The 23,020-nt window shown below is 39.9% G+C and overlaps 1 protein-coding gene across 8 annotated transcripts in view; it reads left to right on the top strand.

The window, feature by feature from the left end:
- Positions 1-23,020, top strand: part of CEP350 (centrosomal protein 350) — a 71,020-nt gene that overhangs the window by 28,443 nt on the left and 19,557 nt on the right. For 5 of the 8 annotated variants that reach the window (XM_041478910.1, XM_041478911.1, XM_041478908.1 and 2 more), the window contains exons 13-30: positions 10-163; positions 1,343-1,506; positions 2,414-2,603; positions 3,938-4,158; positions 4,272-4,435; positions 5,102-5,212; positions 5,456-5,587; positions 7,074-7,198; positions 7,578-7,697; positions 8,142-8,308; positions 8,782-8,978; positions 9,499-9,683; positions 10,612-10,699; positions 11,057-11,203; positions 12,095-12,252; positions 15,813-15,935; positions 19,801-20,000; positions 22,179-22,390. In XM_041478910.1, coding sequence (XP_041334844.1) covers positions 10-163; positions 1,343-1,506; positions 2,414-2,603; positions 3,938-4,158; positions 4,272-4,435; positions 5,102-5,212; positions 5,456-5,587; positions 7,074-7,198; positions 7,578-7,697; positions 8,142-8,308; positions 8,782-8,978; positions 9,499-9,683; positions 10,612-10,699; positions 11,057-11,203; positions 12,095-12,252; positions 15,813-15,935; positions 19,801-20,000; positions 22,179-22,390 — 2,858 coding nt within the window. The remainder of the gene's footprint in view (positions 1-9; positions 164-1,342; positions 1,507-2,413; positions 2,604-3,937; positions 4,159-4,271; positions 4,436-5,101; positions 5,213-5,455; positions 5,588-7,073; positions 7,199-7,577; positions 7,698-8,141; positions 8,309-8,781; positions 8,979-9,498; positions 9,684-10,611; positions 10,700-11,056; positions 11,204-12,094; positions 12,253-15,812; positions 15,936-19,800; positions 20,001-22,178; positions 22,391-23,020) is intronic. The other 3 variants (XM_041478913.1, XM_041478912.1, XM_041478914.1) reach the window with 3 other exon arrangements.

Raw genomic sequence — 23,020 nt, forward strand, 5'->3', positions numbered from 1 at the left:
ACACCTCAGTGTTTGAAGAAAGGCTGAACGGAGGCTCTGCCCCCCTGCGCCCTCTGCTCCCTGCCATGAGCCCTCCAGAGAGCGTGGCTTCTTACGAGGATGACTTTGCCTCATCACAGGGGAGCAGCACTTTAACAGACAAAAAGATTTCACGTGACCTCAGGTAACTGTGTTAGACTTCCTAGAAAAATAAAAATGCAGAATTCGAGAGAAAATAGTTAATACAAGATTTGGTTTGTAATATGCTGGATATCTTTTCTGCTGTGCTGTACTATACTAGTTGAAATGATGAAGTACTTTCTTAGGACCTTGCAGTTAATAAAACAGCCAACATAGTTCAGATGGAGTCAAGTGTTCCTGTTCCAGAGTTCAGTATTCTTGTTCTCTATCTAATTTTTGCTGTTCTTTAGCCTGGACAGGTAGCTTTAGACAAGATTTTTTTCCTTTTTAGTCTATTGAAAATTAGTTCTCTGATTTGTGTGGCTGCAATAATGCTCAGTTGGGTAGTCTTGTAATTCAGAAAAAATAGAAAAGCTATTTTAAGTCTGAAAATGCCTTCAGTACTTCAAAACTTTGTGGTTAATCTGTAATTGCTTTCAGGAAGCATTACTAAGCTTACTTAGTAATGGATACATAAACTGTCTGTAAGAATTTTTAAAAGCTTTTGTTCGGATTAAAATTTGAAGACTCTAGATCCTAGACTCTCCATGTTTACTACAAGGCTTCCTGAATTTTCCAAGACCCTCTTTTTTGTAATGAGCTATATTTATATATTTTGGGCACCTTGGGGGAGGCCACAAGTGTGTTTGTACCAGTGATACTTCAGAATAAAAGAAGTTAAATGGCACTTTGCACACTGAAAATTATTCTTTCTGATTAAAACTTCTTTCTTCTGCTGGTATTATTTAGTGTATGATGATGCATTGGCATCTCTTTTTTGCAAGTCTTTTTTAATCCTTTATTGAAAATTGCTCTTATTTCTGGCAGCTGACATCTGTATGCCCGGAGATTATCTGAAATGCAGTCACATTTTGAGTCATTCTTATGTTGTTCAGATTTGCAGTCAAATAGCTCTTAAGAGTTAAAATTGGAGAGGACAGTTGCTATCCTTCTTTTAGTGTTCCATATTATTGGAAGCATGTTCCAGTGTGTTCAATATCATATCAAACTTGCCAATGCCTTAGCTGTCATAGCTTTTAACCTCAAAACCAATGCTTTTCTAGATGAGCTGAGTAGTGCAGTTTAGTCATCTGTCTCAAATTCAAAGTGTGGTAGTTTCCTTGTGCACAGTGTAACATGGGAGCTGGAGGTCCTTAATCACCATCAATGTGCTCCTTTCTAGCGTTGGTGGCAGCAGTAATTCAAGCATTCAGGAAGAAATTCCCAGTAGGAAGTCTCCCCTTGAGCCTCGCTCTGTGGATCTTGGTTCTCAGCACTCGTCTGCACCCCGCTCTGCAGCATCTTCCCGCTCATCTGCTTCCTCCAAAAAGAGGGGCAAGAAGGAAAGTAAGTGCAATACTTGGCTGTGGAGGATCCTTTTGTATTAAGGCTTTTCTTCTTAGGAAAATTGCAGTACTACATATCTGGAAACTGTAATCTAATACTGATAGAATGATTGATTTATTCCTCCAGTGATTCCTTCTTAGATTCTTTTCGACTTTGGTTATTCTCTAACCTTAAAATACAGTCATTTAAAGTTGAATAAGCAAGAGGTTGTTAACAGTTTCAAATTGAAAAGTTCCCTAAACCAGCCTTCTAATAAATAAGTTAAATTTAATATTGTGTGGGAAGTAACCTTAGATTCTATACTGGGAAAATGCCAATAGGCTTCTGAGTTAGGGTTATGTTTGTGAAGGTGACAACAATTTTGCCTGAATGCCTTGTCTTTAGATCACAGTTAGTTTTCACCAGGGCACAAATTAATAAATACATTGGTTTTGAGCCCATAAAGGTGCATAACAAAAGCATGAAGAAACTTGAGGCTTGGTGCACCCATAGTATATAAGCAATGGATAAAAAAAAGCTAGGTTTTAATCCAATAGAAACATGACAAAAATAGGATTAGGCATTCTAAATTATCTCTCTTGCTGTTTTTTCAAAGTTCTTTACCTTTCCCCCAAAAAGCTAGGCTGTGTTCTGATTATTAGTAGCAAATAATCAAATATGTGTTTTCCTTATTTAAACTGATGGTGTGCTGAAATGAAAGCTGAGTGACAGTTTTGGCAGTGAACACAATATATAGAAGAGCTTCATTGCCAGTTCTACATTTCTTACTTGTTGGATCTATAGACTTCTAACTCAGAGGCTGTGTTTATCAGGGGAAAACTTCTCAATTCATTGTTTTGGGGCTTGTGATGCTGAGGTATTCACATGTAGAACCAAATAAACTTTTGACACTGTTGTTGCTTCTTAGGGTTGGATGCTTTCAATGGAAGCTCTCACCACTTTTCTGTGGAAGAAGATAAAATACTGTCTGAATTAGAGAGGGGATCCCAGCAGGCTAAGAAATCCTTATTGAGTAGCAGAATTTCTAATAAAGAGCATGAGCAGAACCCAGATACAGACAGCACACTGGAAAACTTGTCTGGACACTCCCTGATGAGGTAACAGGAATGTTATGAGACTTTATGCAAATATAATGATGCTTGGTAATGTTACTGGCTGTGTCTTTGGATATGCAAAAGGGAAGTAACAGAAATGGCCAAATGTTAGTAGGATGTGCATGCAGAAAAGATTTCTTCCCTGTACTTTAAATATGAAACCAGGTGTCCTGTCATGTTCAGTACCTTAAGCATTGAAGTATAGTTTTTGTTTCCCTCATCTAGAAAAGGTCATTTAGGAATGTGTCAAGCTTTATTCAACCTGTGCAGTCACCTTTCTTTTTTCAGTAGATACACAGACAATTTTGGCTGTACTTGTGTTCAGCCAATACTCACAAAGCCTATCCAGCTCTCTGAGTTGATGCCTTTTGAGTGATGAACCCATTCCTGGAAGAGTGTATTAAAAAAAAGAAAGAAACATATGCTTTCTGTTGCAACCTCTTTTTGTCTAGCTAAAAATGCAGTTTTTCTGCTAATTGTCCAATGAAGGTGGTTCTGAAACACTTGGTTTTCACTGCACTTTTTTCTAAAAAGCATCAAACAATTTGAGTGATCTTTCATTCTGTGTTGGTTTAGAGCAGTTCTGAGGTATTGGCTTCTATTGGTGACTGTTGCTGACATCCAGGATTGGGTTTGAAAGGTCCTTTGACCGTCTAAGATGTGCCAAGTAAAACAGAATGTCTTCCCAAAGGATTTAAACAGCCACTGTTAATCCTCTTCAACCTAATAAAATTGAAATAGTAAATTTAAGAAGCATCTCTATAATTTTCTTTGTTTTAAAAAGAAATGTCTTTTCTCAGAAAGTGTTACCATAGTATCTTAACAATTGTTCAAGTCAAGTTTTGGTCTCCATTGCATTTTAGGAGAGAGATCAAGACTCAAGACAGTGTCTTGTCACAATCAGTTGCATCCATGTGCTGATAGTAAACTGTTCACTTTTTAAAACACAGGTGCAGATGATTGCATCCTGACTTTCTCATGCCAGGCTCCTAACAGGAGGCACTGAAACTGCTTGTCTGGTCATGTAGAACATGAAGATACTCTGTTAATTTTTTTTTTAAATTAATGTGTTTGTTTGTGTATGTGCTGACTAGGCTTAATAATTGGGGAAAAATAGGGTGCTCTAGAAATTTAGCTCTGAACTGGGATTTAGGGACAAAACCCATCTTGTGAGGCCATTTCCTGAACATAGACTGGGTCTGTGCAAACTGAACAGACTGTGCCCTTTGCATGGATCTGTTTGTGTATAGGAAAGGAAGAACAAGGCTCTTCCTTTATTTTATCAAATGGCTGGACTAGGAGAATTATTGACTCCTTTTGGTTTTTGTTTCTGTAAGTTTCTCAGACAAAGGAAGACCCCAGAAGACACCAACTTCTTCCCCATCTTCTGGCTCCCAGAAAATGTTGCAGTTGGATTCTGTAGGCAATACAGCAGAAAGAGTCAAGTCACCTGCTGGCTTTTCTGGAGGTGCAGCCCCAGGGCTGAAGCCAAACGTGGCCTTCCCTGACGCAGGCCTGGGAACCAGCAGGTCTGCAGCAGGAGCAGCCTCAACGAGCGGTGAGTATTTGTAAAAACCATGCTGGTGCCAGAGCAGCTACAGCATTTTTCCTTGAGTTTTTGGTGTGGGACACTGAGGGGCGTGAGGGTGAGCAGTGTTTGTTGCCCTGCAGGGTGCATGCACTTCTCCCCCGCGGGGCTGCAGCACCGTCTGTCAGCGGAGCTGAGCTACCTGAGCGCTCTCGAGGAGTCCGTGCGGCAGCTCTCGGATCTGGAGCGGGTACGAGGCATTTCCCTTGCCCAGCAGGAGAGTGTTTCTTTGGCTCAGATTCTCAAGGTAATGGGGAAATACGTGTTAACCTTTCTCTTTTTTTCTTCTGTTGTTTGTTTGCAAAAAAATTAATCAAGTTAGGGCAAGTTAAGCTTTTGTTAGTAGTGCAGAAAAATCGTAATGGCATGATGGGGCATCTCTGATAATGGCCATTTTTTAGGATGAATGTCTGTTATCTTTCTTATTTTAAGGCGACACCAAGGAAGTAGCTACTCTGGAATATGTGTTGTTAAGATACTCTTAGCTGGAATCACTGTTTTGGTTGTATTCCTTATTTTGGTTGTGTTCCTCAGATAAAAGCACGATTGTTTACTTTTATTGATGTTGAGTTCCAGTGCCATGCAGTGTAGTTGTTTGGGCTGGATGATTTTGTTTTATTCCACAAATACAATACTTTTAGCTGAAGTTTCCTTATGTTGACAAGATTGTTTATTCTAGTTTGTTGAATTAATTGTTCGCCTAAACTCCTGCACTGTGGTGGAAGAGTATGGGGAATGTGCATTACCTCAGAAAGAAAGAGGGTCAGTGGGTTAAAAACTCTGTTTCAGCAGAAGAGACACCCCCAGCAGAGTAGATCCAGATCTTTAAGAAGGTAGTTGAAACCAGTGGCTGAAGCAAATCACATCTTTACGTTTAACTTGCATGGTTAAAACTTGTTTTCCTGATCTGTAGGCACAACAGCAGCGCCATGAGCGGGACTTGGCTCTTTGGAAAATCAAGGCTGAACAAGAAGCTCTAGAATGTCAGAGACAACTGGAAGAGGCAAGGCAGAAGGCAGCTCAGGTAAGGCTGCCGTTCAAAAATACAGAGTGTGTAAGAGGCAAAATGTTGTAAGTAAATCCATGCCTACAGGTATTCTTAATTTGAACCTGTGAACCTATGGAAGTGCCAAAGGGTTTAATACAGCTAAAAGAAACTCTCAAGGGCCTGTTTCAAACTTTTTTCTGCCAGATTTTGAGAAATAAATCTATAATTACTATAGCCAGGCCATTTTGAAGAACTGAACTGTCTGTGTTTTCTGCCTAGGTCCATGCAGAGTCACTGCAGCAGCTGGTGCAGTCACGGCAGGAGGCTGGGCAGGAGCCCCCCTGCAAGGCTGCAGCCAAACAGGCAGAACCTGCACTGCTCTCTAAAGATGCAACTCACCAGCTCCGTGAGGTGAGGCCACAGGGAGAGAAAAAAGCTATTTTACTACTGTGAATACTTTTTTGCCTTTTACGTTATTTTCTGTTTGGTGTCATTCTTGGTACAACTTCTTCACTTTCATAACATGACAAATGATAGGACTTCAAAGGAGCTGCTCTGGCATCATTAGTTAGAAGTCAATCAGCAGCCTTAAATCCCTGTTCCATATTCTTAAGATCTTCCAGTTAATGAACTGTTAAGAAGTTTGTTCTTCCAGGACAGATTGATGACAGTGAACATAGCATCTTCAGTTTGTAAGAGTTGCTCTCCATCAAGAATTGATCCTGTATCTGTTTCATGTGCAAATTAAATTAGAAAAGCAGAGAATTGCAATTTTGCTTACTGCTGAAGGCAGAACAACAACAAATAAAATTTAAAAAAAAAAAGCAGAAGGGAGAATCTTCAGCAAAACTCTTGACTTGGTACAGAGTTTGAAGTTTCCTTGTTTTGAATCTCTTTGTTTTTCTTCTGCTATACAGAATATTTATTAGTTTTCAGGTTTTTATATCAGTTTTTATACTTCTTGTTTCTAGTATGTAGCAGCTGCTTCAAACATGGATAAGGAACACAGTAACCAAGAAATGCTCTTAGTCCATCACAGTTTAGAAACCACTGTGACTGTGGGTCAGTATTATGGGATGGAGTGCAAAAGGCTGATGAGTGTGAGCAGAACTGTTTCTTCACAGCTCGTGCACATGCTGGTGCTCGCCAAGGCTGGTTTTATGATGAGTAATGGAATTGTAGAATAATACTGATGTACTTGTTCTGGGCTCTGCCAAATATGTGAAGTTTAAATAATTTTTGAGTAGACAAGATTGGGTTAAAGGAGCACAAAAGCTCAGACACCTCAAATAGATGCAGCGTATTGGTCATTGAGAGTAGATAGTGAAGTCTTGGATAAAGACAAGGAAAAATTTGTAGTTTTCAGAGCTGAAGTGGGTGGAAATCAGTTGAGAAACAATGGAGAAGAAACAGGGAAGATAGCTTTTATTTGGTGTAGGGTTTTAACCTCTTCAGGTTTTGATTGGAGTTTGAAGTCTGAGCATAAGACGTGCTGGTGGAGAGGCTGATGGGGATGACCTGGTCACTGATGCTGGATCAGCAGAGTAGCCTTTCCATCTCTGTTCACAAGTGACTCCAGGTACTCAGTTGAACAGCCATTTGTTTTAATTGGAATGCAGCAGTGGAAACATCTGTCACCAATGTGCTGGGAATATTTTTGAATGTACACTGTAATTTTTTATGTGTAAAGGAATGAAGTATGGAGGAATGTATATTCACAGAGCCATATGCACCTTTACCACCAGAAGTGACATGTATTGTTACAAACCATTGTAACCCCACGTCTTACACAGCTGTTATAAATCACTAAATTGCCTGCCAGAATGATTATTCTCTCTTCCAGAAGCATTTTGATGCTGATAAGCTCACTGTGTTCCCATGTTTTTGCTGTACTCAGATGACAGAGTTAGCACGGGACACTGTCAGTGCCTCGGCCGCTCCAGGCTCCGCCTTGCTTGACCACCAGCGGCAGCACCATTCAGAGTTCATGAAGCAGCTGAGGGCCCGAGCTGATACAAACAGGTTTGGCTTGATGTTTCACATCTTGGGAGTGGGGAAGTACTATTTGTTAGGTTTTGCTTCACCTGTTCTTGCAGCAAATGTTAAGATGTCATAATGAGTGAGCATTAAAGATGAACTTGGATTCTGTCTTTATGCCCTTAATAGTGTACACACACCAAAGGTGACATTAACTGGTTCTGTGAAACTCTACATAAAAAGAGTAGAAAAAGATAATCTAAATGTTTTGTGGGATGATTTAACCTAGTTTAAGCTTTAGAAAATATTTCAGCAGAAATTTTAGCTGTTACTACTTTTAGTAAACTGATGAAAGCTCATGAAAACTGTATTACTCCTGTGTTTCAGACAATGCAGATTTACCCTAAATGCTTCTCATTTCCAGGAAATGTGAGTCTGGTGCCATACCACAAGGTAAAGAGGAGACAGGTGACTCAGAACAGATGTACTCACCAATGTTTGATAGTTACTCTGAGTCCTCAAGATCAAAGGTTCATGATCAGAGGTAAGAAGCTTTTTGTGTCCTGTTCACTTACCTGATCTAGTTAGGTCCCGTGAAATTTCTCACAGCCCTTCTCTGATCTTGAACTGGAAAAATGTTGTCCTCTGTAGTTCTCCTAACTTCTAAAACACAATTTCTAACTTAGTCATTCTTCTAAAATCTGAAAGAAAATTTGTTTGCATTTGTTTATCATCACTACTACTGCCAGGTAAAGGATGTGCATACCTTCAGACCACATGGATTTTAAATTGGAATAAAACCAACAATCAGTAGTTTGATGAAACTTGGAATTTTAAAGTAGCCAAACTGCATTTTGAAACCAAAACCAAACCCTCTGCATGTTGTTTATTGTTGTGATGTTAATCATGGTGTGTACAGTAGTAATGTAACATAAGTATTTTGAAATGTGCAAAGTATTTTTAAAAACATAATCTCTGGATAACACAGTAGTACCAGCAGCCGCCAGGAGAGCCCTTCAGTTCCATCCTCTAAAGAGAATGAGAAAAAACTTTCCCGTCATGAGAAGACAGCCAGCAGTATTGAAGAGCAGGCTCAGACTGCTGCAGATGATTCCTTGCCCAGTGACAGTGTTTTGTCCCTGCCAGATGAAAAAGGTTGGCTCTGCTGCTGGTGTGTGATGGGTCTGCAGGTGGGGAGGGGGGAGGGAGGGTGGTGCTGTTTCAGAATGAATTTCTGAAATAAATGAGGGAAATTGTGTGAAGAAAGATGAGTCCCAAGTGAATTGTAGTCTCTTAAGAGGTAACACAGAACAGCACAGTGAGATGGGAACCTTTGATATTCTGCTTTGTTAGCCACATGCTCATGTGCTGGACCTGTAGGCACAGCACCAAATGTTTCAGCAACTCCAGATGTGTTTATACCTGTATACACAAATCTGTTAGGTCTCTCAAAGCTGGATAATAGATGTTTTCTAACTCAAAATCACTGTTTGCTAAACACCCATTTTTCTGCATTAGTTACCTCCCTGTCTTTCTGACCCCCCTAAAATTAGTGAGATGAGACAGACTAAAATTGCACTCATGGTGCAAGACTGAGTGGAAAGCAGCTTCCCTGATTTCTCCCTCAGATTCCGCTTCTGTTGCAACAGAGTATTCCCTGAAATTTGATGAGTCCATGACAGAGGATGAGATTGAAGAAAAATCTTTTCGGTCTTTGCTGCCCTCTGAGAGTCATCGCAGAAATAATCTGGAGAAGAAGCGGGGCAGTCGTGATGATTCTGATGAGGAAGTGTCCCCAGACAAAACAGCTCTGTCATCTATCAAGGTAGATGAGGCAACCATATTTAAGTTAAATTAAATTAACTGAGCTGACATGGTTAAGCTGATAAGCTTCAAGTGAGCTGAGCTTGCAGGGTTGAGGATTCTTTTCCTCCCCGTGGTTCTCTGAGCATCTCAAAACAGAGATGTGTGAATCATGCTGTATGTCACTGTTGTTCAAGTGTGATGACTTATGAAACAATCCATCCAGGCCTCTACCTTGTGGCTTAGGAGGAGTGACTTTTTGAGGTAGGTTCTGAAAGTGGATTAAGTCCTCCAACTATACTAACGCAGAACTAGGAAATACAAGAGGTTGCTTCATCTCTCTGGCCAAAGTGGGGACCTCCCAAAACTGTCACACAGGGCAAAAATAGCTGATCTGCACAAAGCTCAGAGAAAAAAACAGCTTCCCTTCCTGCATCTGTTTTTGTGTATCTGTGTATATACACTCACAGACATGCACTTTGTAATTGAAAAAAAGCCATAGCGTTTCTTTGGTTTTGTGCCAACTTTGTCTTTCCTTCTAGGAGCTAAGCATGCCGTTCTCAGGGGGGCAAGACAGTTTCTCCAAGTTTACCATGGAGATGGTAAGACAGTACATGAAGGAGGAGGAAATGCGGGCAGCTCATCAGTCCTCACTCCTCCGGCTCCGGGAGAAGGCTCTCAAAGAGAAGACCAAGGCTGAGCTGGCATGGCTGGAACACCAGAAAAAGTAAGGCAGCTCTGAATATACATAACTGCTGACTGACCATTTCCTTCTACTTTTCAAGGTTTTGTTTCCACCTTACCTCTCCCTTATTAAGTATTAATGGTTGAACTAATCTTCTGACATCAGTATTCTGTACAGTTGTTACTGGGACTTGAGAAGAACAGGACCCAGTTTATAAATGTGCTTTGATATTTACATTGAATGGGGTTTGATAGAGAATTTCACTGAAAGAGTGAAATTCTGGAAGAGCAGATGTTTGTTGTCAGTTGGAGAAGGTAGTTGCCAACCATTCCTGTACACATCTTAATTCAGGAAGATATAGAACTGTCGAATAGTTTGACCTTTCTTTGCCTGATGTGTATCTCAAGTCATTTTAGTTGACTCAGGCCACATTTTGTGAATCTTGGTACATGTTGTGCTTAGTGATTTGTTTCCAATCTAAGATATGCTTTGTCCTGAAATCCGCTAGAAGTACCCACTGATACTAATAAACAGCAGTGGCCAGATTTAATCAGTAATTTTCTCTGCATGAGAGTACCATTGTTCAGCAAACATTTTCTTACAATTTTTAGTTATTGTGGATTTGACAAAGGAGTATTAGGTAATGAGCCAAGTGCCCTTCCTTTTATGTTTCACAAATGGTGAGTGTGCTACCTCTGCAGAGCTTCTGTCCATTCTTGTGTGATGATCTGTTACCTGCACTGGCCTTTTTGCTGTGCCTGTCTGACCAAACTATGCAAAATATTCCACCATAGAGCATGCCAAGGATTAAGGTATATACTCTTCTGCAGATTAGGAAAAATAAACTTATTTTATTTCACTTTAAAGAGTAAAAGGCCTGTCGTGCACTTTTTTCATATTACTTTATTATTATTTATTATTATGAAGTAATTTTAGTACTTTATATTTCTTTCTTTCAATCTGTTTGCAGGCATTTGCGAGACAAAGGAGAGGATGATAAGATGCCTCCAATTCGAAAGAGGCAGCGTGGTCTGCTGCTGAGATTACAGCAGGAAAAGGTAAGGAATGCCCTCTAGGAAAGTCCTGTTGAAAGCCATGTGTACCCACTAAAGGTTTCAGACACTGTAAATATAGGAATGGAGAACCAGCAGTATTTCTTACCTATAAGTTTTAATTTGCATTTCATTCATACTCAGCACGTTGTTCTTGAGGGTCCTTCTCTATCTGTGATCTCATGATTGGGACTCTGAAGTATTAATTAATCTCCAGTTCTTTGCTGCTGAAGTTCAGCCTAGTTCCTTCCCCATGTAACTGCAGTCGTGTCAAACCCATAGCAGGGGCACTGTGGCAGCTTTGAGTGTGTTCTTGAGAGAGGTCTGGCAGTGTTCTCATGCTGAATCTTTTACACCTAAAAGGCAGAAATCAAACGTCTCCAGGAGGCAAACAAGGCTGCTCGGAAGGAGAGGCAGCTCATCCTTAAACAGCAGGCGGAAATCGAGCGAATCCGTCACACTACGATGAAGCTGCAGGAAAAACTGAAGTCTGCAGGAGAAAACAAGCTGGTGAGTGTTCAGCACAGGACCTGGAATCTTCCCTCTTCACCATGCAGCTTCAGTGTTTATAGGAATGGAAGGATACTAGATTGGACCTATCACTTGGAAGTTTTGTCTGCCTGAAGTGGCCTCACCCCTTTATCTCAGCAATTTATGTTTAGTTTCTTTAGAGCATCATTGAAGGAAATGCCTTTAGAGAAGTTACAAAATGTTTTAAACATGCAGTAGATGGTGTTTGTTCATTCTCAAGGTGAACTAATGACTTTGGGAATGTGAGTTTTTTGATGCTTACATGTCTCAGGCTTTGATTTTTGTTTGATTATTCGTCATGCCCAAAGTACTAAATATAAGCACTAACCTCAAAACTTCCTACTGTGTGTGTTAGGGTAGTTATGCTAGGTTTATTGCATCTACTTTACAAGGAAGCAAAATGAAGTTTTGGTAACTGGCTGTCTCCTTACAAAATTTTGAGAAGACACAAGTTTAATAGTTGTATTGTAGAAAAGGTTGATTTCCTGTTTGGGTAACTGAATTCTGGTGGTTCATTGCTTTTGGGGACTTCTTATGATTTTTTTGGTTGGTTGGGTTTTTTTCGGGGGGGGGGGGGGGTGGGTTTTGTTTTGTTGTTGGCTTTTTTTAATGTGTTTTTGTTTTTTTTTTTTTTTTCTGGATACAGTTAGGGGAAAACTTAAATTATGGAGAGAAAGGGTGTACTAAAAGCTGTGTGTCAAATAAAAATGAGGTTATGAAGTTAAATCTGCAAGTGGACAGACTTATCTGAAGCAGTATTTCATGTAATCTAGAGATTACAGGCTAAATTAACACAAATTAACACAATTTTTAAAGGATTTTGGAATAGTCTTGTAATACTTCTTTTTTATTTTAACCCTTTAATTGCAGGAGCTTCCCAGTGAGGATGACATCAAGCAGAGCAATGGTTCCAGCCCGCTTCCAACTGATGCAGAAACACGCAGCCCTTCCCCAATCTCCATCTCCAGCAGTGAGACCAGCAGCATTATGCAGAAACTTAAAAAAATGCGCAGCAGAATGGATGAAAAGTAACTATATATTTTTTTTCCTTTTAAAAAATTTTGCTATTTTAGTGAAACAAGTTGGTTTGGCCCAAATATGCACTAAAAATGTCCATCAAAAATATTGGTGGTGTTGATACCACACTTTGATCTGATTTGCCTGAAAAACAGCTGATTGGAAGCATGAATAAAACTATATTAATCCTTGGACATAATCATTTAAAGGCTGCAGTTCTTGCATGATTCAAACATTATGGCAGACCATGTGGTCAAGGTTTTATTAAAGAAGATTTGGTTTAATATTCTTTGTACCTGATAGAGTTGGTAAAAGCACACCAGCTTAAGAGATGTTGATGTTTGTAGGTACAAGGAATATGGACAGGTTGTGGCTTCACAGCACATCCTGTCAGAGTTTCTCTTGCAATGAGAGACCTGAAGTCAAATGGTCAAAATGGTGCCTGGACTTTGTATCTCCCCTTTAACCTTAAAGAGTGAAAAAATATAGGGAGTGAGATTCTGGAATTGCAATGCACGTTTTTGAGTTGACATGTAACTTATAACAGCAATTATCTTATGCAAAAACTAGTAACTGAGTTTCAGATCTGGCTCACAGAAAGACACTGAGGTTGTCAGGTATGTGATTTCTATCTAATTATCCAGCTGCTGAATTTTAATTCTGATTGCATTAAAATCAGCTAGGATTAACTCTTTAAATATTAATGGATATTATATGTATGTGGCTGAGAATATATTTGGTTAACAGGTTGGAAGAATGTTGAAAATGTTTGTTAGGCTCCAGAGGAAATAACAAAATCTGTGTGCAGTTCCTGTGTCTGAAAACCTAAAATGAATCTCCTGATTTTGCCTGTGAAGCTGTTTTAGATAAAAAACTGTTTCTGCATCCTTTTGGTGTAGGAATTACTTTGTGTGCATGAAACATCCCAAACACTTTACCTGCTTGTGCTCATTACTTTGAAGCCCTAAATTCTTATTTCAGACTAATTAATTGAAAGTCTGGCTTCTGCCGGTTGCCACAAGAAACAGTCTTTGCTTAAACAATTCTTTTGAGCTTAGAACCACGACAGTCACTGCATTCAGTCCGTGTGGGTGATCTTTGGAATGTGTTTTCTCTTGAGACTCCAAATTCAGCTGGATAAAACATCCCAAAGCAAGCAGTGCCATGTAAAGGCCAGCTGTCCTTGACTCCTTGGCAGCCTGTTTGCTTGCAATCATTTGAGAAGCACATTTCCCACCCATGCATGTGTTTGATTATGATGAAAATAAAACCCAACAGCAGTAAGGGAGGCTTTGGTGTGAGTACAGAAAACTCAAAACCTGTTGTAGTTTCATGGCCTTTGTGTCTAGCCTGACTTGGTTGCTGTTTTATTCTGATTCCTCTGGTGGCATCTGTTAAACTGAACAGCCAAAATCACTGATAATTAAAAGTTTCTGAGGTGTCATATTTCTAAAACTAAACTCATGGCATTCCAAACTGTATGAAAACCACCCCGTTATCATAGTGGCAAATTCTCAAAGTATCTTTTGAGACTGGTAAATGACTTAAGATAGAGACTTGAGAAGTATGTGTGTTGTAGGCCATGCTGACTTCTAGGGTTTCAAGAAAGTCATGTTTTTCTTCTGATTTTTTTTTTTTTTTTTTGTTAAAAGAGGGTCTTTATCTTACTTTTTCCGCAAAAATAAACTCAACAAATTTCAAATGGTGATAAAAAAAACAATCTGCTGCTTAGGAAGTTTGAGATACAGTATTAGTATTAAAAGAGGTGACAAATATACTTGTGTATTCAAGACTTCCTTTGCTACTTTTTATCAGCTAGTGACTTTGTCAAAATTGTTCTCGAAATTTATTTTTTCAAAGTACATTCATTTCTAAGCCACACTTAAAATTGCATAAAGACTTATGTATTACAAGGGATAGTTGCAGATATAAAGTATGTTCTACCTTTAAAGGTATTTTAGTCATGATTTGATGATTATTTTATGTGGTTGGAAATATTGCTCACCTGGAGAATAGTTTTCAGAAGCTGGATACCAGGATTTGAGATGGAACAATTACTTTAAGCAGAACAAGTGGAAATTGTGTGTGATCTGTGTGGCCATGTGTTTTGGGTTTTCTGGTTTTAAAAGTCTTGGATTGTTTTATATGTTAAAAGGAGGAAGTATTTTGTGTAAGCATAAATGATTTTCTAAAACTTGATTTCCCTCTTGTACAGTTTTTGCACACCTCTGGCAGGTGTTTTGGTAGTGATAGCAGTGCTTATTGATTGAAAAACAGTGCTGACTTGGTATCTTTTTGTTAATGCCTTGATTTGTAAAGCACATAAAAATAGCAGTAAGATGTTTGGTTTGGGGTGTAATGGTAGCAAGCTGCCATTTGAGGGGAATCAGGGTGGAAAACCTGATTCAGGGTGGAAAAGGGCTCAAGGGAAGAAGCTGAATGAATAATATAAAGGAACTAGAGAAAGGAGCTGGGAAAGCCTGCTATGCTGGATTTGCTGTACTCCACAGCAAGGTGGAAATCCTTTGGCTTCCTTACTTAGGAGGCAGCTTTAATATTTGTCTTGTGCTAAAAGGGGAATGAATGAATGAATTAATAATTCTGTTTTTATTTTTACTGATGAGTCTGTGTAGCCTGCATGTGAACAGGAGCATGCTCTGTCAAAGAGAATTAACCACTTTCCCCTGGCTTCCCTTGCATATGCAGCATTAATGATAATCTGTGCAATAACAAATTAAATGCTTATTTTCATTTGCTTTTCCTTAGTGTGCTTCTTAGCTTGCATTGTAGTTGATAGAGCTAAATGGAGCATGGTATTTTTCTATAAATTTGATAATTCATTAGGAATTAGCTTAAAATGGTAATAATTTTAAGAAATACCATTTTAAGCAGAGCTGTAAATTATGTAGATTTTTTAAGACAATAGGTATTACCTTTTTGCAGTTAATACTTCAATGAAATATATGAGTATTCTGAGATCAAGTCTGTACTTCATTGCAAAAAATCCCAATTAGCAGCTATAATGTGAATGGCAGGTATATCTGGAACTGTCCATGTTTTAAAAGTGAACTATTGAATCTATTTTTCTTTGCTCTTTCACTGGTGCTTACCTTACTTTAGAAATAATTTTACTGAGGTTTCGCCAGGTGAAGAAAATGTGTTTAAAGTTTCAGACCAGGAAATTGTTGATATTGCAAAACCAGCATGCTCTTTAATACCAATAACAAACACACTCCTTTGAGAGAATAGCATGAGAAGGGTCAGGCTGAGATATGTTAACTGGTGCCTGTGGAAATCTGCATCAAAGTAATAAAACTCTCCAAAATTTAAAGAAAAATACAGCAGTGTGAAAGTAGCTTGTCTTTCATTAACAAAAAACCAAGTGTTGCAAGTGTATGTTCTATAACCTTCTGCATAACAGTGTACAGTTTTTGTACTGCAGATGTTGGGTATTAACTATAGAATGTTAAATGCAATTAATTTTAAAGTTCTTTGCCAGATGCTATCCTTTTCTCATTCTTTCTGCCTTAATTGCTATCTTAGTTTTAAACTCTTCCTCCTTATTTTGTAGACACTGCTCTCCTGTTCACTACTTCTTCTCTGTCTTTACGTCTCACCACTGGGCCTCTCTCAGTGTCTGTTTTCCCAACCTCCACCCCAAATTCCAGCTGTATATCTACAACCAATTGGTCAGGTAACTGTATATTTCTCCAGTGATAGACTCTTTGATAGAGCATGCTCTGTTCAGTCCTAGAAAGTCCAGAGGTTCTTCAGCAGTGGACATGGTTGACACTTGCCTCACTGTTTGCAGATCTTTATCAGTGGCGTAGGCAGGGGGATCACTCCACCCTCAGCACGAGGCTGAGCAGTGCAGGTGATATGCTGGAGGGAAGGAATGCCATCCAGGGGGACCTGGACAAGCTTGAGGAGTGGGCCAGGGTGACCCTCATGAAGGTCCACAAGGCCAAGTGCAAGGCCCTGCACCTGGGTGAGGACAATGCCCACTAGCAATCCCCGCTCCCCCTGAGGAGTGGGTGGATTGAGAGCAGTTCTTCAGAGAAGGACTTGGAGATGCTGATGGACTAAAAAATGGGGTATGACTCTGCAGTGTGCACTTGCAGCCCAGAAAACCAGCTCCATTTTGGGCTGCATGGAAGAACAGCAGGTCAAGAGAGGTGGTTCTGTCCCTCTACTCCGCTCTGGTGAGACCCCACCTGCAGTCTGGTGTCCAGCTCTGGGAGGGTGACCCTCATGAAGGTCCACAAGGCCAAGTGCAAGGCCCTGCACCTGGGTGAGGACAATCCCCACTAGCAGTTCAGCCTGGGGAGTGAGTGGATTGAGAGCAGTTCTTCAGAGAAGGACTTGGAGATGCTGATGGACTAAAAAATGGGGTATGACTCTGCAGTGTGCACTTGCAGCCCAGAAAACCGACTCTATTTTGGGCTGCATGGAAGAACAGCAAGGGAGGTGGTTCTGCCCCTCTACTCCGCTCTGGTGAGACCCCACCTGCAGTCTGGTGTCCAGCTCTGGGGTCTCCAGTGTGAGAAGGACATGAACCTGTAGGAGCAGGTCCAGAGGAAGCCACAAAAAAATGAAAGAGAGGGAACTCCTTCCCTATGAAGAAAGGCAGAGAAAGTTGGGCTTGTTCAGTGTGGAGAAGAGAAGGCTCCAGAGAGACCTTATTGTGCATATACAGTGAGGTTATAAGAAAAATGGAGACAGGCTCACCAGGGGCTGTAGTGATAGGGCAAGGGGTAATGGTTTTAGGCTGAGAGAGGCTAGATCTAGATTAAATATAAGGAAGGAGTTCTTTGCTGTGAGGTTAGTGAAGCACTGGAACAACAACCTGTCCCATCCCTGGAAGTGTTCAGGTCAGCTGGAACTTTGAGCAGCCTGGTCTAGCAAAAGGAGTCCCTGCCTATGGTAAAGGGGTGAAACTAGATGGTCTTTAATGTCCCTTCCAACCCAAACCATTCCAGGATTCTAATCTCTTATTCCTACTATGTTCTGAGTGGCAAACAGACAGTTCACTTTGCTCCCACTGTCTGGTTGCCACTTCAGAATAGCTGCTGAAACCTCATTGTTTGGGCTTATAGTGAATATACCTTAAAATATGCAAATACAGTTTAAAGCAGCAGATTAATACTAATATTTGCAATGCATGGATAAAATGTGTGATGTTAGCAACAGAGAAATAGACTTTGAAGTCATGCTGCTGTAATCTGAGTGCTGCTGCTTTCTCATTGCTCCCCCACATTTCCAGCTGCATAGATGCCAGATGTGCTTTTGCAATTTTTTTTTCTGCTTTTGAGGATAAATGTGTATGCTTGGTGTTGCAACTGGAACCCTCTAGACTGCAGTAAATATTAAGGCAATGCATCTGCTATTTTGTGGCTCTGGCCTTTAAAACCCCAGGGTTATGAAAGGGTCTGCATCTTTGGCCATGCTGCTTTGATCCTCCTCTTCTCGTGGGCTTTTTGTTGGAATCTTCTTTCTCTTCTATCACTTCTGTTGACTTATCTTTTTTATTTAGTAGTTCTTCTGTGATAGTTATTTTCATGGCAATTTCATAATTCTCCTCCTGCTTGTGGTCTTCTGGGTTAATTCATTTGACATCTGCTTTTAAGGAGTCCTGGTATTTTGAATCCATTTATTTCAGCCTTTCTCTGCATTTTATTTCAACTTGACGTGCCTCTCTCAGGACCCAGTAAACTGCAAAACTTCCTGATGAAATCAAACTATAGGTGAAGAAAGAAGAAAAAGTTGCTTTTTGCATTGAGGTCGTTGTAATAATGACCTCTAAAACAAGTTCCACATGCATGATCTGCTGGACTAATTGGAAGTGATGTGTGTGTGAGAGTAAGAGTGGATAGATCTGACAGTGCTGCTGAAAGACAGAACATTGTCATGACTGTCCCTGTCATGTTTGCAATGCAATTGCTGTTGGTAGTTTGCTCTGTTAATGACACCAGGCTGTCAGTTTTGCACAAGTGTAGATGATGTTTGATGTTCGTCTATAGGAAGTGATAAAATTATGCACAAAGTCATGGAATCTGTCAGCTTGAAGGTGGCAGATGTTCAGAGATTCTGAGGTGCTTCTGTTTTTCACCTCCTCTTGTTTTGACAATCAGAAAGAAGATTGTGAGCGTCTCTAACTGGCTTCTGAAACTTTTCTCTTCATGTCATAACTTGCTCCCTTTGTCTGAATCTGTCTTAGAGAAGGACTTATCTGAATCTCAACCTTTCTGATCAACTGCCAGCTCACTTTTCCAGGGAACAGAACAAACTGAGTGAGCAAATGAGAAATTTCCCTTAGCAGGCAAGACCTGCACATTAGTCACTTGGCCATTCCAGACTCTGTAAATAAAAGGGTTTTTTGAAACATGAGAGATTAAAAAGCACAAATGAGATTATTATCTGCTTTGCAGCTTAAAAACTTTGATGCTCAGTGCTTGGGATGGCTTGAAAATGATAAGGACATTTGCAAAAACAAAGTATCACAAGTCTTTGAAGTCTCCTTCTACAGTACCACAACTTCTGTACCAATGGCAAACTCTCTCTAGCTGGCAAACTATGGACTTTCTACAGAGTGATTCTGTGACATCTTAAAGCTCTCAGTGTAGGAGATTAATAGATTGACAGACACTCTTCTCTAGACTTGGCATGCCAGAGGAAGTGTGTGCAATTGATGTTAAACTTGCTTCCAATTTACTGTCTGAAGGGTTAAGTGCTATGGTTACTTCAGTGCTCAGAAATGAGACAGGAGCTGGCAGAGAGAACAAGTGTGTGCACACAAACCTATTCATACCTACCAAATCCTGTGAGAGTTTTGTCAGTTCTAAGGTTTCATGGATCACTTAAGAGCTCTTTGTCAGAAAGAAAATATCTATGAATTTTCAGCATGAGCTTTAATTTTTATTTCTTCTTAAACTACCAGCCAGATACGTTAGTAGCTGGGAAGAAACATACTGGCATCATTATTCTCTTGATGCTGTCAGCTCACAATTAACATTCCAAGTGTACCAGTCCATAGAGATGATGCTTAAAGGAAGCAGGATTAAAGTTCCAGGAAGACTATTAATATAGAATCATCTTCTCTTATAATAACATATTTAGAAAAAAAACATGGGGCAACTGAGGTTACAATTTTTCTGTTACTGGGATTAGCAAAAAAGGAAAGTTCATTTTTCAAACAGTCATGGCTTTCTAGAAGGTTCCAGTTTAATACCACAGGTACATTTCATGTCCGGAAATTGGGAACTCTTTTCTGTTTAGTTTAGTGCATATGATTTTAATGATTTTGAAGATTTTTTAAATATAAGCAGCCTCTTTACAGTATGATGTAGACATTACTTCCTGCAGAGAAAAGAACCCTTGTCTACTTGTGGGGTTTTTGCAGCAGCACATCAGAAGTCTGGGATATAGCAGTTATTGTGGCTATTATCCTAGAAAACAGACTGAGCAACTGCAATTCTGGGAATGGTGGCAGTGGAGCATCTGGGTGCTGGGAGCTCAGTGTGGCTGGCTGGTGTGGCATTGTCCTGTGCTCTGCCTGTCAGGTTCCTGACCAAGCGGGAGCAGAAGCTGATGCAGCGCCGACAGCATGCGGAGGAACTGCTGGAGTGGAAACGGCGCCTGGATGCCGAGGAGGCAGAAATACGGAGGATGGAAAAGCAAGCTCTGGCTGCCTGGGACAAAGAGCTGCTCAAAACCAAGATAGCCAAGAAAGAGCTGGGGGATCAGAGAGCTGAGCCCAAAGGTATTGGGAACTGGGGAGAAGTGACACATATGATAAGAGAGAAGGATTGCGTAGGTTTGCAGTTGTTTCCTTTTCTGATATTTTGGTTGCTTTCTGGACACTCTTGGAATCTCAATTTCTGCACTCTGTTGCCTGTTTTACACCATAGTTAAGTGTGTGTTTCTCCTTTGCTATGTATCCTCCCAAGTGAACAGTGCAGCATAAGCCCATCAGTCACTTCTATATACAATTGTTAAACTGTATTTCTGTCTTTCAAAGTAAAAATATTGCAGCATGTTGGTATGATTGTAGCAACGTATCTGAACAGCTTAGACTACAAGGTGCATGAGCCATTTCACTTGTTACTGTTCTTACCAGGATTTTCTCAGGGCCCTCTGGAATTCATCAAGGTTACTAAGACATAAACTCATAACTCATATCATATGAGTTATAACTCATAAACTGCATCAGCTTAATTAATATGATTTTTAGCAACTGTGCTAAAATAACAAGGAAGAAGCTGAGAAACCAAATTCCAAAACCACGAGAACCCGATAACAGGGGGCAGCAAAGCACCTGGACTGTAACCAATCACATAGTTTGAGAAGTGCATGCAAAACACATCAACAAGCAAAGGCACCAATAAGAAATACATGATCAGCCTGGGCAGTTGAATTAGAATGTATAAATAAGTGCATAATGTAAACAATAAACAGCTTCTACTTAATCATATTAGTTAATTGTCCAGGAGTCCTGAATTTCCCACACATGCTCTTTTGCTGGTAGTCTTCTGAATTTACTCTGTTAAAATAATTTTCCCCAGTGATGAGCAAAGTGTCTCTGCTTGTTAGCTTTCGTACTAGTATTGGTGAGGATGGCTCCTGTCAGGGGCTGCTTTACCATTGTCTGAGGTTTCAAAAAATTGAAATAATTTTTTTCTTCCCTCCATTGTTAATGCCACCTGTTTGAAATGTGTAGCTGAGGCAAAGTATGCTAGGATGTAATTAGCATAAATGATGCTATTGTGAGGAAAAATTGAATTCCCAGATGTTGGAAGCTACAACTTTACAGTTCTGTCTTAAGTGGATCATGCTGAAGCACAGGGAACTGAATTGCAGTGAGAGAAAGTGATTTCAGGGATTGTTCTAAAAACATACCTATTTTTCTTTTTTTCCCCACTTTACTGAAAGTAGGCAGCACATCCTTTGAATGTGCAGGGGGAATTCAGAGTAATGCCCTATTGCAGTTGTTAATGAAAGCAGTCATGTGGATTTTAGGCATTGTAAGACATTTTAAAGATGATGTGTGTATGGGTCCGTAAGTTCCCATGAACAAAAATTCAGCACAGATGTTGAATTCTTATCAATAAGTGAGAACTGATTGTATCTATCAGTAAACATTGGAGCACAGCCCTGCTTCAGAAGGAAAAGTCCTTCTCCCCAGCCTTTACTCAAAGACTGAATAGTTCTCCATGGCTGCCTAGTAATGCCATGACTCCTGCAGAATTTAGTAAACAGGAATATTGGAAACCCAAATTATTATTTTGTTTGTTGCCATTTAAGAGACTCATGATGAAATCATAACATTAAAATGTTTTCTGCAAGTACTGTAAAGGAAGCAATCAATTCTAAATTCAAGATCTGGCCTGCAGATTATATGCTCTTCCATGACTTCTTCAGACTAATAGTGACTCTTGCTTCTGTATGGTCAACTGGAAGGACAGGTTTCCCTAATAATCTTTTTGGGGTGTGTTGTCTGGAAAATGCTAGAATATCCTGAAAACCTCTTTATTTTAGATATTTAGCAATCACTGAGAAGGTTGGGCAGTTCTCACATATGCACAGAATCATTTGGATTGGAAAAGGCCTTGTGAGATCATAAAGTCCAGCCTCTTACTGATACCACCTTATCAACTAGACCAGGGCACTAAGTGCCACATCCAGTTGTTTCTTGAACACAAATAATGCTTTAAATCATACTTCTCTGGTAAACAGGCTTGTTCTTGCTAAATATTTCCCCACCAGTGTCTAGGTGAGTGAAATAATGCTTGTTTGACAGGTACTGATAGCAGTTACTACTTTATCTGCAGACAGCATAGAAAGTTTTCCTTCAACCTTATTCCTTCAGCCTTATATGCCCTCAGCTTCTGCATATAAGATGGTTCTGATGTGCTTTGTTTTTTCTCTCATTGAATCTCAGAAACAGCTAGTGAGGAAGAGTCTCCAGTGCCTTCTTGTTCTCATCTGAATAGTGAAAGCTCTATCCCAGAAGATCTTGGCAGTCTGGCTGCTGAGTCTGTCCCATCAGAGCCCATGGGCCATGGACAGCCAGAAAGCCCAGATCAGAGTACAATTAATGAAGAAATGGCTTATTCTGAAGATTTCAAGTCCTCTACATCACCTGGCAAACTGGTGAGTGAGCTGCTCTGCCTTTTGTACTCTTACACACTATCAGAGAAGTGGCAAGTACAGCCATCCCAGTTGTCAAAGGAGATATTACACTATTAACTAAATCTGTTTTCTGTGTTTATGATACCATTTCACATTACCATGAGTCATCATTGTGATCAGATGTGTGCTTTGAAGTCTTGAGGAAATATTGTTTCCACACAGAGTTTAGATATTTTTAAAATTGTGGGTAGTCTTGCAAAACATTTTACGTATGTCACGTAGGTATGCAGTGCTAAGTGGTGGAATACTGACCCAGTTTAGCAGTGTGTATTAGCTGTAGGCTAGCTTGTTGCCATTGTATAAATTCTTTGAGGCCATGGAAGCTATGCTCTGTTTTTCCACTTTGCCTTATTTGCAAGTAATGTATCCCAAAGTGTAGCTGTAGGATGAAGAAGCAGACCTGAAACCTCATGCACAGTCCTTTGGGTTTGTGTCTGCTTGCTGCTTAATTCTGCCTTATTGTTCTATTCCAATTGTTATTTCTAGTTGGATGATAATTTTAATGAGTTTCATCCTGATAACTTTGCCCTGTGCTCAATAAGACAGAAAATTCTGTGTCTGTGGGATAAAAGAACTGCTTATCTAGACTTA

The sequence above is a fragment of the Pyrgilauda ruficollis genome, unplaced genomic scaffold (assembly GCF_017590135.1).
Source record: "Pyrgilauda ruficollis isolate IOZ18807 unplaced genomic scaffold, ASM1759013v1 scaffold47, whole genome shotgun sequence".
Taxonomy (NCBI): domain Eukaryota; kingdom Metazoa; phylum Chordata; class Aves; order Passeriformes; family Passeridae; genus Pyrgilauda; species Pyrgilauda ruficollis.